Here is an 18,101-nt window from a genome sequence, read left to right as displayed (position 1 = left end):
TACGGACCATTGGCAAGATCCGGGAGCCATTGAGTACGGTTATTAGGTTTTATTGGCTGCTGCTGGTTTCATGCATGGACTTTCCATGAAAGAAGCTTGATTTGTTACTTTTAGTAATCCTCTAGTTCGAACGCTCAATTGGTCAAGGTGGGGTAAAAAGACACCCTCGCATTAACAAAAGCCGCATTAAGAAAAGCAAAGTAAGCTTAACTTACCAATGACCCCGAATTGCACTGATCTTGGATTCGAATTTGTGTGGAGAGTGAACACTTTCTACAACAGTATATTACTGAATGAGTAATGCACTAAAGAAATACAGTAGAGCGCTGAGTTTTCACCGAGTTTTTCAGAGTTATGTTTGATTTCCTCTCAAAGTTCTATACACTGCTTTGCTTCTTTTATCAACGGGTGGAGTGTTGATAACCCCGCATCGCCCAGCGGCGCAAATAGCACCACCGGCAACCCCAGGTCGCGTAGTGCCTTAATAATCATCCCAACAGTTCATGCGTAGATAAGAATAAGGAGCTTCGGGCGATGGTTATTACTCGCGCTGGCGGTAATCTAGAACCTTGTCAATCACGTCATTACCTCGATAGGTCTGACATGCTCAAACTATGTTTGTGATGCTTGCAATAGACTAGGATTGTTAAGATAGTGTTTATTCTATCAATAAGCGGATGGTTTCGCTGAATCACGATACGATAGGACCGGGTTATACAATACAAGTATGGCTGGGCGGGGCTTATATTTAGTTTGTCTCTGTGCGCACAAGATCTTGGGTTGTTATATAAGGAGCTGATAACAATTCTCGTTTTGAGGAGTCCATACTAATAAGACTTTGGAGCTTAGTGACCTGCGCTAGCAAAAAGGATACTGATTCAAGATCCCCATTAGTGAAAGGTCCAAGGCTTAGGGACGTATGCGAAGAGTAATGGTAGGTGTTATTTCGGTATAGTCACACAGAGGTTAGAGTCTCTGGCAGTTTCGTTATAGCATCCAGATAGCTAGGTATACCACATACTGGATTAATTGCCCTAAGCAGGCCACTCTTACGTACCGACTTCTTGGAAAATCTATATCGTCCGAAGCTACTCAGCTAACAATTTACACTGAATGTTTCGGTGCCACCTCTGTTAATCTCACTATGTAGAGCATCTACTTGCGTAGCTATTTGGCAATAAAGACATGTTAACTGCTTGTATTCGAGATATGACAGTGATAGTTCGCTAGATTTTCATATTTGGGATTGGCAGGCTCGGCTAGAATGCGCGCGACGTGGCAGGGAGTAGTCGTGCTTTTCTATTTACTGGTTACAATATCTAGAGAATACCTCATTGCTAAACAGGCTCGTCTTAGCAGAACGATGAACCTATTATAGAAGGTAAGTTCCTTACAATGGTCGCAATGGTGGGATATGGGTGGGCTGTACACTTTCATACTGTAGGTGTCATTAGCACAAGTGCATCGAGGAGGAGCCTTATCCTTTGACTTACATCTACAGCATCTTGCTGCATCCATGGCGCTTTAATTCATGACTATATTTGGTATTCAGACATGTTCCTATGCAATTCAGGCTCCGTCTGCGATCCTGCAGTCTACGCAAAATTCTTAGGCTAACTCAATAACATTCTGTAGGTCAGTAGCACTCGGTTGAACGGTGCCTGATTTCAGGAAAAAGCGGCTTCAATAATCTTGGCAGAGGGATTGATCTATTGCCAGTGACGGATGGTGCCGTCTCGGGAAGACTGGGAACTAACAGTATAAGTACGAATCTTGATAAAATTGATAGGAGCCAAAACATTCAACGCCGGCCCGTTCGGTATGCAAGGACACCGAGAAGGGACCCGGAGCTGGGAGCTGTCGTGACACTGGAGTTCTTCAGTATCTCAAAACTCGAGACTGAAGCTCAACTCAGCTTACTCAAAGGGTAAGTACTCAAAAACGCGCCTTGCTCTGCAGGCGTTGCTATGTTCGTGATCACGCTATGTATATGCGACCGCGAAAGTGCCTGGTTCCCGCATGTAGGGCGAATGGTCCGGCATATTGCCAACGTGATCGACGATCCAAGACGAGAGTGTAACAGTAAAACTGAGCTAGATAAGTGGCGCTCACATGGGATTATGGGTGTGTTTGCTGTTAAGCAAGCTTGGTCACGTGTCGGCATGCGAGTACCATAGTGCAAAGGCCACATTACGACTGCTTATATTGTTTTTGAGGCTCTTGAAACTCTGGATGGAGATGACAGCACTGGGTCAGATACGTGTCGGATATCTTGAGACAAAGAAGGCTAGGTTCACTCTCTCGAACAAGGTGTTGTGAGCGTGTGGGGTATAGAACCAGATTTCCATCCACCTGGCTGAGACGGTGGCAAACTCTGGGAGTCGATGCTGAAGTGCACGTGCGCGTTCTCTGTGAGGACTTCCATTCAAGCCATCGATAATATAAAAAGAAAGATTAGCGTGATACTTCTATATGAGGGCACATACTCTTTAGCCAAGAAAAACGGCTGACGCGGAGGTATTATGAGGGATGCCTCCCTTCGGTTCCAACCGCTCGGTCCACCGCGCCAGACTCGGGCCCATCACTTACTTTAGCCCTATTTCAAAGCGCTTTGGGAACTACTCCAACCCTCCAAAAAAAGCATATTAGCTAGTATTTAGATTAATCGTTCAATGATTGGTGATCACGATTACACAAGCTAATGCGCTAACCGGTCGTCATCGCTGGACAAAGAAACGATGATCTATCTTTCCACTTTCCCACCTAGTCTGATTTCCGTGTCTTGTCTCAGCTTTTAATAGCCTCAATCATGCCCACCAACCCAGCCGAAGCGTATGCTGAGAAGCTAAGACATGAACGTAAAGCGAACCCGATTATAATTAACGATTTAGACGAAAAAGTTACTGCAAGTAGGTCCTGGCGCTACCGTCCTGTATTGAAAGCATTCATTAGAGTAAAATTACCTGAATGCACCAGGATCATCCAAGTAGTTCCTTTCGGAGCAAGTGCGTGGTGTAAGACCTTTCGCATTGATGCGAAGTTGGAAAATGGCGACCTCAGGTCGTACTTCATGAAGGTAATCTCGTTCGCATCTTGAATGATGTCGATAGCACTGATGGATAAATACAGGTTGCCAAAATTCACTGAACCAGTATGAGCAATTCTCCAACAGGTGAAATTGGATTCGACACGCCAACGCATCTTGCCAACATTCCCAAAGATAATTGCGGGCAAAGTACAAGGGAATTATTCTTCACACCGTTGATGAAGTCAGTGTATAGAGCTAATTAGCATGAACCCTTATGTCTGGCCCGATTACGCCGTGACCATGTCTTTGGTACATGGCCCTATGATGGAGTTACACGAAGCCTCCATGCATCCATTCGTCCCGAAGCCCTTGCAACATGGCCGAGAAGCTTGTTATCGCCCGCCGAGGTGCTTGTTTACTGCTTATATCCAGTCAAGCAATTGCCATGCGGGGTAGTTCGGTGCTACTCTCATAGCGCCGGGCCCATTGCCTATTCTGCAATTCACCCCGTCTCGGACGATGTTCTGCGCCGCGCAAGCTGCCTGAAGATTACTGCTGCCCAGTGCAGCATTGTTCACCCGTGAGAGACATCATTTTAAGTCAGCTTCAAGTTTCGTTAAGGTTCTCTTCGCAATTGGACCTTCGGTGGTTGTTAGGCAAGTGCACATTGAGATAGCAGTTAGATACCACGTTGTGAGGCGCGATACAACATGCCGCGGTAAGTTCTCATTGACTAACAACGGTGTTCCTAATAGCTTGCGCGGCTCCGGACGCTTGTGTCGTGGGTCAGCCAATGGCACCTCCGGGGTCTCGCCACAGGCATCGGCCAGAACACATTCGTCTCCCGTCTCCGTGGACTTGAGCCCCTGAGGGAAGCTACAGCCCTCACTAGCACGTATACCCCGCAACGGGCTTATTGTGAGAGGCCGGACGGTACCCCACGGGGTCAAGATGGCCTTCTTGCGATGTCGCCGAATTGAAGTCCACGTTCCGAATCGGATCTAGTCCCAGCCAGGCGGTGATTTAAAAATCGGTGCATCCAACCTTGAACAATTGACATCTAACCCTTGGTCTTGCCTCATTGTTCCGATCGCTCCATTTCCACACTTCTGGGTTTTCACTCACATTCAGCTCATGACGGTGGATACTAGCAGCTCCAGTATGTATTGTCGCGCGCTAGGGTTGTTCATACTGTACTAACCATGTGCTCTATCAGATGGCTCGGAGCATGTTTGTTCGTCGAAGCCGACTGCTGTGGAAGTTGAACAAATAAAAGTCGACAAAGAAGGGCCTGAACACAGAGATTATTATGAGAAGAATAGCCTGCGAACAAGTGGCGATGGCGAAGATCACGATAATGAGCCCCCAATGACCTTTAGCCGCATTATGAGTTTGATTGCGATGGCCTTTTGTGAGCGGTTCTTTTGCTTCTACATACCAACAACCTCACTAATTTGCGTCTAGTGTGGACTGGCAGTCAGATCCCTGTCTACCTGTTCGGTGGTGTTCCTCCGTACATCTATGGCGACATCGGTGGTAATGATCGATGGATCTGGTTCATCCTTGCAAACCTCCTTTCGTTGGCTGCAGTGTGTCCTTTTGTAGGATCCATCTCGGATATTGTCGGCCGTCGCTGGGTTGCCATGATCGGAGCGATGTTCCTCATCCTCGGCATGATTGTTTGCTCCACTGCCCACGAAATGAACATCTTCATCTGTGGTATGGTGTTTGCAGGAATAGGAGCCGGCATCAACGAATTGACAGCATTGGCTGTGACATCTGAGCTGGCTCCTACTGCGCAACGCGGTAAATACGTTGCCGTCCTTGTTTTCACCATCATTCCATTTTGTCCATCTGTCCTATGGGCGCAGCTTATTGCCTCACATTCGACCTGGCGTTGGATTGGACTTTGGATTGGACTCTGGGCTTTCATTGGCCTCGCTCTGGTCGCATTCTTCTACCATCCACCACCACGTGTTAACAGCCAAGGCATGAGCCGCAAGCAGATTCTCGCTGAGATTGACTACATCGGTGGGTTCCTTTCCATCGCTGGAATGCTCCTCTTCATGATGGGCATGCAGTGGGGAGGCTACCAGTATCCATGGCACAGTGCCCATGTTCTTGTGCCCTTGATCCTCGGCGCCATGCTCATCATCGCTTTCGTCGTCTGGCAAGCATATGCAACACATCCCATGTTTCCCAAAAGACTGCGACAGGAACCACGTATCTTAGGTCTTACTCTTGTCATCACCTTCATCTCCGGAGCTAATTTCTTTTCCATACTTATGTTCTGGCCCACGCAAGCATTCAATGTATACGGCCATGACCCAGTTGGCGTCGGTATCCGCGGTATTCCAGTCGGCTTCTCTATCCTCGCTGGAGCCTGCATTGTGCTATGGCTGCTATCTCTACTTCGAGGCCATAACAAAGAGCTTCTGATCGCTTCTTCTATACTCATGACTGCTGGTTGCGGTGCCCTTGCCATTGGCCGAGTGGATAATTTGCATCAGCTTTGGGGCATTTTAGTTCTGGCTGGTCTTGGAATCGGAGGTATCGTGGTTCCAGCATCTATCATATGTAAGCTTTTCTTTCATCCATTGATAAAGAGTGCGACACTGATAGTAACAGCGACTATCATCTGCCCCGACGATCTTATCGCTACGGTCGCCGCCCTTACCCTCGCTGTTCGTGTTATTGGGGGGTCAGTTGGGTACTGCATCTACTATAATGTATTTATTTGTAAGCTTCTTCACTAGCAGCGCCGAAAAAAAAGCACTCTAACTCTTCTTGTAGCCAAATTTGTGCCAGCGGCGACCCACTATATTGGTGGTGTTATGGTCACAAAACTCAACGTCACCTCACCCTCTATTATTGGTGAAGCAATTGGAATCACTGGCAGCTCGCTTCTACCCCTGCTCAAAGAGCTTCCGGGAATTAAGGGTGTACCTGGCGCATACGAATTAGTGGTGTACGCCGGCCAACTCGCGTATGCAGAGGCATACAAGTATGTGTACTACGTTAGTATTGCTTTTGGCTGTGTGAGCATCATTTCAGCCTGCTTCCTAGGTGACATCTCCAAGTACATGGACGACCATGTAGCAGTTGTCATGCACTAGTTACTTGCAGAATTACCCTATATACCCAAAATGCAAAACAGAGTAAACTGCACTCTCCACTATGTACAAAGATGACTTGAGTGAAGACGAAATAGAATTAAGTGTCACGTCTAATTTTAGCAACCTCTTTAGCTAATACATATTACCAAGGCCTCGCCCTATATTGATGCGATTTTCTATCTAGTATAGTTTAATTCGCCAGCTGGCGGCGCGCACGGTGTAGGAACTAGGAAAGTAGGCGAAAGTTTTATAGTATCAATACAACAAGGGAAGGCTTGAAGGTAAAAGATTCAACTATCATGTTCGGAAAGTGTAGAGTCGTACTTTACACCGCACTTCCCGCACCGGGGAAGGCCTTGAACAGGGATTTGTCGTATTTGACAAGCTCGGGGCATCCAAGCTCTGCAATGATTGGGTCTAGAACAGAGGCCAACTTTTGTACAGCGATCAAGATATTGCCAAACAATCCGCGGAGAATGTCAGGAGCACCTTCGCTAGCTGCCTGGAACGCAAGGCACATTAGGTTGTTTCCCTCAAGAAGTGTTTGCGCATTAAAAACGTTGCCTAAAAATCGGTGTAAGAGGTCAGTATTTGTCTCGCATATGGTTCGTACAGTGATTACGTGCCTGTCAAATCGTCGACATCAACACCAGTGAACGAGTTTGGCTGGCCGGTATTTCCACCAATTCGGATCAATTCGGGGTGGGCTACTTCAAGCGAAACGGCTTCAGCAGCGAACGACAGGATGCTGTAATCATCACCGATGACGCGGCGGTACCACTGTGATGAGCGTTAGCGATTACAGGTGGATGGTGTTACGATGGGTACTCACGTTTTCAGGGATCTTCTCTTGCCCACGAGCCCACTTATAATTACCCTTTTCCCCAGTAACACCCTGGAATGACATGAGTGTCTTAGCATCGAGGTAGCCCTCGGGGTTCTCAGCGGTGTGGTTAGCAAAGAAACGGTAAGTGAACTGATACGTGGCGGGGTTTAACGCAAGGGTTTGCAGCGGGCCTGAGAAGTAATGACCATTCGTAGCGATAGAGTGACTCGTGCGATCAAGGCGGAACGCGGTCAGGACGGGAATATCAATGCCGTTTTTGCCAAGAGGCATAGAGAGGAGCTGCTCGAAAAAGTCCAAGTTGAGGGACACTGGGTCACCACTACTAGTAATGAGTTATCCTGACCATGTAATAAGAGGAAGAAGATTGAATGACATACGTTGAGTACAAGTCCGATCGCGTAGGCGATCCATCAACCTCGAAGCGGTTATGTGATGCACTCAGGCCCTGTGGTTCTCCGAGGAGGCCGAGTGATGAGATGGCACCGCCTAGGAGCCCACCAGTCTTAGGTTTACCACCGATAGAAAAAGAGGTGAGATCACCTGCCATGACAGCGGAGTAGACTGCCAGAAATGCCGACAGATCTAGGCCCATACCAAAAACTAACGTTGTTAGCACTCCATAGATTAGAGGGCAAAGGCATGCGAACCCTCATTGGCGGCCGTAGTCATTTGTGTGATTGTGGAGATGCCATTTCGGGGAAGATAACCATGATTTGCCATAACATTGATACCAGGACAAGGTCCACGGAGATCATTGGGGCCTGGCGCAATCTGGTAATGAAATCATTAGCAAACGCAATTCTATGTTGTGCGTCTTGACAGGGCGACTCACGTATCTATGGTCACCGCTAGTACTGATGCGCTGAGCCTCTGCATTGAATGCACGCTTGACGTGAGCACCAGATCGCTTACTCTCTAAATCTCTTGAAATCCTCTCCGTGAGAGCGGTGATTTCCGCAAGCGTCGTTCTACTGATGTCGCCTTTGAGCATGCTCGCAGGAAAGGCGAAAGTCGCCAATGAGAAGAGCGTTGCGCTACATAGTACTGAGGCCTTCATGGTTGAAACGATAATATCAGATGTGAAAGAGTGTAAAGGAGGGATGTGAAGTTGGAGCGAGGAAGATCCGGTCAGCGACAACCGGGGATTATTCAACTTTCATGCTGGCAAATGAGTGCCGCCCGCACATAGGCCGCTATAATTTTCTCCTGAATATTGTCGATAGAGATGCCAATCTGGGGTCAGGTACCTTCTAGCACAGTCTTAACAGCCCGCTTTACTTACTCTAGATTGCAGGGTGGAGGGCCTAAGGCTGAGAGATCGTCGTGGGTCCTCTCTCTGCGCGTGACGCGATTGGGCTAGAGCCATACTAGAGGTTTGCAGATCGTTGCGCGATGTCTTCCATGCAAGGGCCTTAGATCAACCGCGATCCGCTCGCGCAAGCCACAAATCAGTTCGTTCCTAGATCTACTAGATCTAACGATTCGTGTTAGGGAGAACAACGCCCTCGAGCGTCATGGCTGGATCCTTGAGGCAAGTATTCCTGGCCCTAGTAGCTCGTCACGGTGCCTAGCATCTGTCTATAAACCTGCCGGCAATAATTTACCGGGCCAAGAAGTATCCGAGACTAGCGGATTTGGTCTACTACTAGCGGGCATAATCTCTCCAGGGATGACTAGACCGTTGTCTATCTTATACTACTACTGGGTCTACCCCAGCCCAGAGTGACCTCAATTTCTGAGTATGCAGGCTGCCTTACCCGGTGTGAGCTTGTTAGGAGAGTCGCATACAAGTTTAAATCTCGCTCAGAGAAGTCCGCACCGCATGATTAGCGGAGAACGATGCTTTGATTACCATTGCCCAACAGCCAAGCCAGTGTTGCCCGATACCCACGTACTATTATAAGCGTCCCCACAAGCATCTGCCAAAGAGTACGCTTCATAACTGCCGCACCGTTCTGTTTTAAATCATAGGACACGTCTCTCAGCCGAGTACCCACTACTGAAGGAAAAGGGTGAACACCGGCCACTATCGGGACGGATGACGTCTATCCGCAACCCTATCCTCAACATCATTCGATATAAACTTGATCCTTGTCCCGCGTTACCATCGTACCGCCAGGACCGCTGTTGGATTTTGATATAGCGCCAAAGGAGCATTCCCTTCAATTCCTTCTCCTTTTCGCTGCTCTAGAGTCCAATCCAATGGCTGCCTTCGAAAGTTGGGTTAGTAACCCAGACGAGAGCAATGGACCGCTTATGTCCGTCGTTACCTGGTCGCTGGTCTCCGTCGCTGCTGCTTTTTTAATCCCTCGGCTTTTGATTCGCCAGCGTCAAGGGAAGCTGTGGCTAGACGATTGCACCCTTATTGTTAGTTGGGTAAGTGCCACAGCATCATAAAGACAACAGCAGTTAGCTTATCCAATAAAGATTCTACTTCTGATCCAAGTTTCCCTCAACCAAGTATCTATCAACCTAGGCTACGGAGGACATACGCTTGACCGTAATACACCAAAGGAGAGTCGTACATTTTACACCTGAGATTGCTAATCTTTACGCTAGTTGACTTGCGCAATCTTGATAAATTAATGTATATTGGCGGAGCCGAACTGACGATATATACTATCGCCATTGCGCTGAGCAAGATCTCTTTTGGACTTACTTTGCTTCGGCTGACGGATGGATGGGTCAGACTTTACGTTTACTTTGCGATCTGTACCCTGGCGATTTTTGCTATCCCTGCTACCATTATACCATGGGTGCAATGCAAACCGCTAGCTAAAACTTTTGTAGACTTCATACCCGGCGAGTGCATCAATAAGCACCCCTCAGTCGTGTATGGACGTTTCCAAGCTGGTGAGCAGACAGTTTCAAAGTTTGTACCTTGATTCCTTAGCTGACTTTCGATGCAGTTTGGTCAGCACTTATGGATGTATCTCTTGCTATATTGCCATGGAAACTCCTTTCAAACCTGCAAATGCGCACCGCAGAAAAGATCGGTGTATGTATCGCTATGAGTCTGGGAATACTGTGAGTTCATGCATTGCTTGACTAGATTCAATACTGGGCTAACTTCGTTGAAGAGCCGGAGTCACGTCGATCATCAGATCCACATACATCGAGAAATTGACAGTACAGGATGTATCATGTGAGTTATTTCAAGAGATGTACGGATTATTGCTAATAGCCACAGATGAATCGTACAAATCTATCATATGGGCAGTCGCAGAGTGTTCCATGGCCATCGTGGCTACCTCAATCCCAGTACTTCGTGTCGTATTCAAGCATGCGCTCAACTCTGCGATCGAAGGCTACACTGGATCAAGTAGGTGCAAATCAAGAAACAAATCACGATCGTACTCTTCCAACCCTGCGAGCTCGGGGAACCGGATGAGCACACGACAATCGAGCAAAAAGACACCAGAGATAACGGTTAATGGAGAATATGGTGAATCTATGGAGGAAGTGTTCGGACGTGGATCAAATAGATCACAGAACGATGTAGAGCTAGATGATCTGACAGTCAACGAGGAGACTAGGCACGTCACTACTTCGTGTCCAGAATCTCCACCAGACCATGCTGAGCGCCATGTACCAAATTGGCCCGTATAGGTTACCCTACGATTTTCGTGCACGAGGCGACTAGGTAAATACGCGAAAAGTGGCTTAGGAGACTTATTTCGTAAAGTATCTATTAAAAGAAGAAAGAGATTTACTATCTAAGAAGCATTTGCTCCTATGTACAAAACAATACAGATATAGAAAAGAACAGTGGTCTTCTCCTTATATCGTGTTCAGCATTTGTATAATGTCACTATTGTATATAAGCAACAGGTTCTTAGGCGTGGCCCTTATAGTGATAAGACATAGCTACTAGAACTACTCTGTTAACCTATTCCATTATCAAATTTATAGTCTCACTGAATAATTACATAACTCTTAATAGATAAATTAGAATTCACAGTATACATTAGATATTACGTTTGTATATATATGTATTACTTTAGATCTAAGAACTAACTATAGAATATACATGGATAAAATGTAAGAGTAGTAAACAAGATTTAGTAATTTATATGTTAGATAGATAAATAGCTATTAACCTAAGTACATATACCCCTCTTGTAGCTGCTACTTTGCCGACCGTCTACAAGACTTTAGAATATGCATGAACAAGCTGGTCTAGCAAGCACCCACCAAGCCTCGAGACCGCCGTTGCCCAATCTATGCCCATACGCCTGGCCTGAAATTCAAATTCCGTGGTAATCTGGCCATCATCATTCCCGAATATATACCAGTCAATGATGTAATTATGGTCTTGCTGATCGCGATAACTTTAGTTGGGGGACGGGTGCGGCATGTTAACGAAGCAGAGGACGTTCGTAGTATTTGTGCGCGGGTCTGTCATCAGCGATTTGGGCAGGCTGTGTAATATGCCGTCAAAGTTCATCACATCCAATGGTTTTCCGTGTACGTCAGCGAGCCATTTGTGGAACGTGGTTCTCGGTGGAACAGGGGTGCTAAAGATGGTTCTATTGACTAGACAGCCCACCACGGATTGCGCGCCAGACCACGGTATAGTGCGCCCAGAGAGGCTAACGGAGAGACCAACACGTTCGTTTCTGGATATTCTCCTTAGAAAAAAGCGACCTTGTTGCGTAAATCAGCGTCGTGGCGGTGACGCCATGGCTGCGTGCTGCTTCATCGAGTTGGGCTGTGGCCGATGTTACTCGCGAGTCGAAACGGACCAGGCCAAGCTCCGTCTTTGGTATGTGCTGCGTCTTGCTGGGGGATGGGAGGCGTAGAATTACGGATTTGAGTAGTTCATGGAGCATTATTCCGAAGGTTCTGCGCGCTTGGTCTACGTGTCGTCGCTTATAATCGTAGATGAAGTGTGGCCCGTATGTATTGATTACTCTGCGATGGGGGCGTATTCAATGACGGTAAACTTCGCGTGAAGGCGCCTCAGCACCTAGGGAGATGATACGCACCCGGTGACAAGGTCCTGCGGGAGCCAAGGATGCCATCATTGATGGGGTGAGTGTCAGGACATCACATGATGTAGCGACTTCGTGGAAATTGGATGCAGAGGCCATCAGTAACGTTCGACCTTGGGTGCCCCAAATTGTTGCTGGGCACCCATCAAAAGCAATCGAAGCGGCCAACAAGCACCGGACTGCTCGTGCTTCCACGTCAAGCTCGAGGCGATCGTACTCTCGGGATTCAGGAATCAGTGCCTGGATGCCTCTATGGCAAGCCATGACTCCCTTCGGTCTACCAGTTGTGCTTGATGTAAAGATAATTCAGGCGAGATCGCCGTCACAGTGGTGACTTCGAATCAGTTCCAGCCTAGCCAAAACCTCATCACTGTCTTCAAATTGTCGTTTCAACCATTCCTTCTGGAAGTTCACAGTGAGCACTAGCAGATGAACCCCTGGACAACATATGGTAGTCAGAGAGAAGAGTACAGAGAAATCTAACAATACTACTTCAACACGTGAGTGGCCCCAGACGACCAGATCTATGGGCACAAAACATACTCCGACTCTCAATATACCGACAACAGCGGGGATCATGTTGAGTGACATGGCTGTCAGAAGTGGAACTTTGTCGTGAGGCCGCACGCCAGCCGATAACAGCGCCCGGCTGGTAGGAGGAGACGAGCTTCGCAACTCCGCATACGTGATTTTCTGTTCCCCAAACTCTGCACCTATTCCAGATGGTGTTTCAACAGCCCAATAGTCAATGATATCGACAAGTGTAGTTGGGGATGCAAGATCGCTGACCGTTGTAGACATGCTTGAACGATGTCTTGGTAATGCTGTTTCAATTCATGACACTCGAACGTAAGATTCATAATTTCATTTTATATCAGCCCTTGAAACGGTCCTGATGACCTAGGATTGGTGTTGTTGAACGTCAGAGCTACCCCCCGATTCCAAATCTCGTCAATCAGCCAATTTAATTGATGGATATTGGTTTCACCGACCTCAATTCACAGGTTACGTTCAATAAGCACCATGGACACCAACTGCACTATTTCAGAGTCACTGATGAGCTATTGGGCGAGGGAAATATGCTACTGACATTGTCTTCACCATCGTCGTTACCATTGCTTGCAGAATTACTTCAAAATTTTCCATTTTTTGTATACCCATCAAAATATAACTTTGAGCGCCGATCCATCTCCTTTCGCCAATCCACCCTCTCTTCGTCTGAATGGCCTTCGCTCTGGCGAGATTTTCGAAAGCAAAAAATTAATGAAAGCTTGCCGTACTCATGGCTTCTTGTGTTTCGATTTAAGCAAGGATGACATTTTATGCCTGCAATAGGAGCGCATTTTGGCCTCAATGAAAGACTATTTCGGACAAACTCTGGAGGTCAAGATGCAGGACGCTCAGCAAAGCGACAACTACGGCTACGAGCCCCAGTAGACTGAAGCAGGACCGCCGCCGGGTACAGTCGACGAATATGAGACACTGAAGATATCCCGCCGAATGCTTCTAAAGGGTTCGACAGACTTCAGCACTCGCTCAGTATTAGCCAAGACTGGGTTGTTCTTCGATTTTTCGCGCAACGCCGATGCCGTTACCATGCTGCTCCTACAGAAGCCTCCGGACTAGCTTAGTCTCGAGGGAATCGCTTGTTTCAAGGCGCTCCCCAGCAACGACCTGCCGTCGCTCACCAGCATGACCCCGTTGCGATATCCAAAGTACGACGAGCGCAAGAGTAATAGCATCGGACACAATAAGCACACCGAAATTGGCTCCCTCACCTTTCTTCTCGCTGCCCAGTGGGGTCTTCAAATCCCTCTCCCCACAACGAGTCGTAGGCTTTTGTAAAGCCCGGCCCTAAGCACGCCATCATCAATGTCGGCGATAGCCTGCGCTTCCTCTTAGATGGAAGGTTTTTGTCCGCAGTGCACCGCTTCATTCCTGTTTATGAGAATCGGCATGAGGATGGATATAACACTGCATATTTTCTGCGCATTGCCAACGATTTCACGTTCCACGACGCTGCTGGGAGGAGGTGGTCTGCGGAGGAGTGACACAATCTCAAATTCGGTTGTTTTCGCGCGCCATCCACTCTAGATCCGGAAAAGCGGATTGTAAAGGGTATGATGGAGAGGGACGATGTGCACATCTTGCCGCTGGGAAGGGGGGGGGGAAGCGATTTGGATGAGGGTGAGAGAAACTGGAGTGATCTTATTGGATGAGATCCCCCCTGGCCGTGGAACAACATTGACAGCATATAGTATCTAAATTGAATTTATCAGAATGCTCCAGATTAATCTAATGTTCTCATAAAGTACGTCCCTATATGACGAAAAGTCTCGTGTACCGAAAATGACCAATTGGATCGTAAGGATTACAGACTTCTCCACGACCCTCACAGCATAGCACTCTGTTTTCTATTGTAATCTGGATAAGCTCAGCTATAACTCTAGCTGGCACCTCCTTGTTGGCACGCCAAATCTAAACGGGTAATGAAACGGAATCGGAAAACGGAGGGGAGAATAGGTTCTAAGATCCTACTGTAGTCTCGGATACGTTCTGAAACCTCACCTTTTGGCTGGGCATTCGAGGCTAGCAGCAGATGCATGGGCTAGCATTAGTGGCGCTTGCATGGAAACACTTCTGTCGACAGAGTTTTGGTGGGCTCAGCGATCCATCATTCCATCGGAATGCCGAAGAGCTTATTGAACATGCCAAGAGCGGCCCACAGTGCAAATGCCGCACATGTGATGCTGACCCGAAGACTTTCCTCAGAACCTAGCAAGCGATAGTCCCACTAGCTCACTGCGTTGCCATTGCCCCTGGTCACAGTTGCCACCGCACATGTCGCGGTAAGCGTTGTTGCGCCTGTACAAACTCTAATCCCTCTCGCACTATTCTATATACGAAAGTGTCACCCCGGGAGCAAATAAATCCTAACTCGTGACAGTTGGCAAGTCTTTTTCTTAATTGATTGGTTGTTTATTTTCACCGCGTCGCTAGTGCGAAGCATGTAAACCTAATATTGACATTTTCCGCGTACATCCTTACACTAGTCCCTATAATATTCTATACCTGGCTTATATCCCGTCCGTATTCGTATACTGGGTAAGCAAGAGAACGGATAAGGTGTTCTGACTAGCACTTTGTACACCCGGGGTGGTAGTGGACGATTACGGAAGAAGACACTTTACTAGCTCGTAAAAGTACGAGTCCGACATGTCCGGATCATGTGTTGGCACCTTTTGCATCTTTTTGCTCGGGGCAATGTCCGGACCAAGCATTGCTATATCCTAGACAACCTGAAGACTACTACTACCTTCCTCTAACAAGTTAGTCAAAGGTATGTGTAATGTCCGTCGTTTCGGTAATCGGCAATCTCAACGTGTTTCGGACCATTGCCGGCACCCAGAAGCTAGAAATGATGTTCCAAGTAAGTCTCGCATTGCCAGCTCGACTGTGAGAGCGACAGAAGTCTATGCATCCGCGTAAAACTCATAGTTGATAGACAATTTTGCGGATGAGCAGCATATCGGGACATTGTCAGAGTACGGAGGGGACACGATTCATTAAGGGGCCTATCTGATCCTTCCTGCTTTCACAGTCTAAATGGTCTCCTTCGCTACCCTTGTGACATCTAGCTCTTCTGAGCGACGCCGCACTTCGACCTTCAAAGTAGGGTCTATTGTTTCTACCATTTCAAAGGGTATAACGCGTGCCTTCTCTGCCTGGCCTGGTTGGAAACGAAAGTCGTATTTGAGCAAGAGGCATGCCATAGCTATCTTCAGCTGGTTGGCGGCGAAGAAGCGTCCGGGACATGCATGCTCGCCATAACCGAATGTTGCGAAGTCACTAGATATTGAGGCCAGCTGGTGCTGCTCTTCTTGGCCCGGCTGTTCACGGAGCCGGGCAAAGCGGTCGTATTTGAAGGTATCGGGATCTTCATAGACGCTGCTGTCCCAGAGCTTTTCATTCATGACCAAGATTCGACTATTCTTTGGAATATGTGTTCCATCGCTGAGCACGTAGCCTTTCATTGCACGGCGGTGCATACCCACTGCCAAAAATCAGCCTGGTCCAGTTATGTCTCGTTTCTATCTATATCATTGTCTCCTCTCTGGCTAATCGTGTTTTTACTCACCGATTGTGAAAGGGGCAAGACGCTGAACCTCTTTTAAAAAACTGTCAAGTAGCCTCATGCGATATAACGCTAACTTCGACCAGCCGCCAGTGCTATCCAATACTTTCGTTATCTCTTCTCGAAGTGGGGCGACAATCTCAGGGATCTCACATAGCTTTACAACTGCTTTGGAGAGGTTATCTGTCGAACTATGGATAGCGCCAATTGAGAGGGCTAATTGGCCTCCAACATAGTCCACCTGTCGACCACGAGCAATCTCCACCATCCATCCAATGGTGTCTTCGACCTTTGGAGGTTTCTTGCCTAACTTCATCGCTTCCTCGGCGCGGTTTTTACGTGCTTGTACTTCTGGATCAATTAGGCGTCTAGCAGCCGCGGAGAATTTACGGAGTTGTGTGCAAGCAGGCATGAAAAACTGCATGAGGGGACGAGTAAGCGGCGAGCACTGGCGCAACTCTTCCGCACCCAGGAAGGAGTTCCGTGCATATTCTTTTGTTATCTCCAGCCATTCTTTGTCTCGGCAGAGGCGCTCCCCAAGGAACACCCGCGACGTCAACTGGGCGACAATGTTGAGTATGTCCTCGATGATAAAGCGCTGCTGCCACTCCCTCGACTCGCCTAGATATTCGTGCAGGGCGTGTTGACACTCGTTGGCAAGATTTGCTGTAACTAATCCAAGACTCTGCGTCACCTTGACACGAATCACTTCTTGTGTAAACGTTGAGTCTTTGAACGCTTGGCGCAATCCATCAAAACCTCTGTAGTCAGGGAAATTCTCCTCCCTCAGTGCATTACGAAGGCTCATATCGGGATGATTGCGCAGTTCGTCCATGTATTTACTGGGCAGAATGATCCAATATGCTCTGCCGCTGAATAACTGGAATGGCCCTGACACTTCGTTCAGCCCTTTGTTGACCAACGCTCGGCCGCGCCTGAACCAATTCGCGGCATGACTCGCGCCTGTCGCCGAAGGGCCATCGAGCGTGACCACAGGAAAGCCGGAGTACGGTCTTGGTGTTGAATGGGACTTGATATAAGCCGCGGTTGCCAGAATAGTCACTAACAGAGTGATCAACCAGAGAATGAAGAGACCGTCTCGCGTGGACTGTATTTGAATAGAGTCCATGATTTGGCTTAAAATGAGCTTCTGAAGATGAACTTTTTCTGAAAATAGTTCTAAACTCTATGTGAGAGGATTTCCTTTGTGCGGAAGTGGTGGTGCCTTGGAGTGAGATTGCATGTGCGGGAATGATTCTCTTTCCCTCAAATAATCTCGTTTGATGAGGACAGATAGCAGTAACGTAGACAGAAGCAGGCATAGAATTGTGCGATGGATCGATTGTGATCACATGCTAGGTTCGGAGTGGTGGCGGCAGTGGCGGCGATGTTTTGCGGTGTATATACAGTCATGCGCAATAACCTTTGCTTTATCTAGCTCGACTACTCTACTCATACCACCATACTCTAGCTTTTAAATAAGTCTAGTTAATACCACTTATCTAAATCTAGTCTTATTATTAGCTTTCTTAAAATATATACTATTTTTTAAATTAGATAGTAAATAGATTAATGTGATATCATTATGTAACAACTATCTAACCTAACGCGATTAAGATCTAGTAGTACTATCAATCTTAAGTAATATACTAATAGTTAGCTTTATAATAACGACCAGTTAATCAATAAAATTAGTGTAAAATTAACTCTACTTTAGTAGTTATTCTTTAAGTATTAGTAGACTATATATATAAACTAACTTATTATAATATATTACAATTTTAAAAATAAATAGTTAGAGTTAGTATACTAACTACTAGTATATAAGAATGGAAGTTTTTTAAAAGCTAAAAACTATATAGTTTTCGTACAGATATTAGTGGTAGAAGCATAAACGTTAATGTTAGGTAATGGACCGTTCGGTTAGCGAGGTGGAACCTTTCGGCTAGTACTAGAAGAATAACCCTGCTCTGAACTAACT

At 47.1% G+C, this 18,101-nt stretch overlaps 7 protein-coding genes across 7 annotated transcripts; 4 read left to right on the top strand and 3 right to left on the bottom strand.

Moving 5' to 3' along the window:
- Window positions 1-2,809: 2,809 nt before the first annotated feature.
- Window positions 2,810-3,097, top strand: COCVIDRAFT_109219 (hypothetical protein; the record flags this gene model as incomplete). The annotated part of the gene is made up of 1 exon (XM_014697349.1): window positions 2,810-3,097. One exon carries the CDS (start codon window positions 2,810-2,812, stop codon window positions 3,095-3,097), a length of 288 nt encoding a protein of 95 aa, XP_014552835.1.
- Window positions 3,098-4,162: 1,065 nt separating this feature from the next.
- On the top strand, window positions 4,163-6,144 carry COCVIDRAFT_29838 (hypothetical protein; the record flags this gene model as incomplete). Its single annotated transcript, XM_014697348.1, has 5 exons — window positions 4,163-4,187; window positions 4,245-4,439; window positions 4,493-5,605; window positions 5,657-5,767; window positions 5,822-6,144. The coding sequence occupies 5 exons, from the start codon at window positions 4,163-4,165 to the stop codon at window positions 6,142-6,144; spliced, it is 1,767 nt and encodes a 588-aa protein (XP_014552834.1).
- A 325-nt stretch (window positions 6,145-6,469) lies between these two features.
- Window positions 6,470-8,048, bottom strand: COCVIDRAFT_29837 (hypothetical protein; the record flags this gene model as incomplete). Its single annotated transcript, XM_014697347.1, has 6 exons — window positions 6,470-6,708; window positions 6,795-6,924; window positions 6,977-7,310; window positions 7,369-7,591; window positions 7,639-7,762; window positions 7,824-8,048. The coding sequence occupies 6 exons, from the start codon at window positions 8,046-8,048 to the stop codon at window positions 6,470-6,472; spliced, it is 1,275 nt and encodes a 424-aa protein (XP_014552833.1).
- Window positions 8,049-9,193: 1,145 nt separating this feature from the next.
- COCVIDRAFT_29836 (hypothetical protein) lies at window positions 9,194-10,600 on the top strand (the record flags this gene model as incomplete). Its single annotated transcript, XM_014697346.1, has 6 exons — window positions 9,194-9,367; window positions 9,419-9,491; window positions 9,551-9,844; window positions 9,901-10,018; window positions 10,072-10,136; window positions 10,182-10,600. 6 exons carry the CDS (start codon window positions 9,194-9,196, stop codon window positions 10,598-10,600), a joined length of 1,143 nt encoding a protein of 380 aa, XP_014552832.1.
- A 1,691-nt stretch (window positions 10,601-12,291) lies between these two features.
- Window positions 12,292-12,786, bottom strand: COCVIDRAFT_19155 (hypothetical protein; the record flags this gene model as incomplete). The annotated part of the gene is made up of 1 exon (XM_014697333.1): window positions 12,292-12,786. One exon carries the CDS (start codon window positions 12,784-12,786, stop codon window positions 12,292-12,294), a length of 495 nt encoding a protein of 164 aa, XP_014552819.1.
- Window positions 12,787-13,434: 648 nt separating this feature from the next.
- COCVIDRAFT_109266 (hypothetical protein) lies at window positions 13,435-13,611 on the top strand (the record flags this gene model as incomplete). Its single annotated transcript, XM_014697345.1, has 1 exon — window positions 13,435-13,611. A coding segment is annotated over one exon (177 nt), but the record flags the coding sequence as incomplete, so codon positions are not given.
- Window positions 13,612-15,587: 1,976 nt separating this feature from the next.
- Window positions 15,588-17,249, bottom strand: COCVIDRAFT_19154 (hypothetical protein; the record flags this gene model as incomplete). Its single annotated transcript, XM_014697332.1, has 2 exons — window positions 15,588-16,039; window positions 16,124-17,249. The coding sequence occupies 2 exons, from the start codon at window positions 17,247-17,249 to the stop codon at window positions 15,588-15,590; spliced, it is 1,578 nt and encodes a 525-aa protein (XP_014552818.1).
- Between the last annotated feature and the right edge of the window lie 852 nt (window positions 17,250-18,101).

Source organism: Bipolaris victoriae, assembly GCF_000527765.1.
Source record: "Bipolaris victoriae FI3 unplaced genomic scaffold scaffold_100, whole genome shotgun sequence".
In the NCBI taxonomy this organism is placed as follows: Eukaryota; Fungi; Ascomycota; class Dothideomycetes; order Pleosporales; family Pleosporaceae; genus Bipolaris; species Bipolaris victoriae.
The sequence above is the reverse complement of the archived record's forward strand: the minus strand, read 5'-3'. Positions and strand labels throughout refer to the sequence as shown.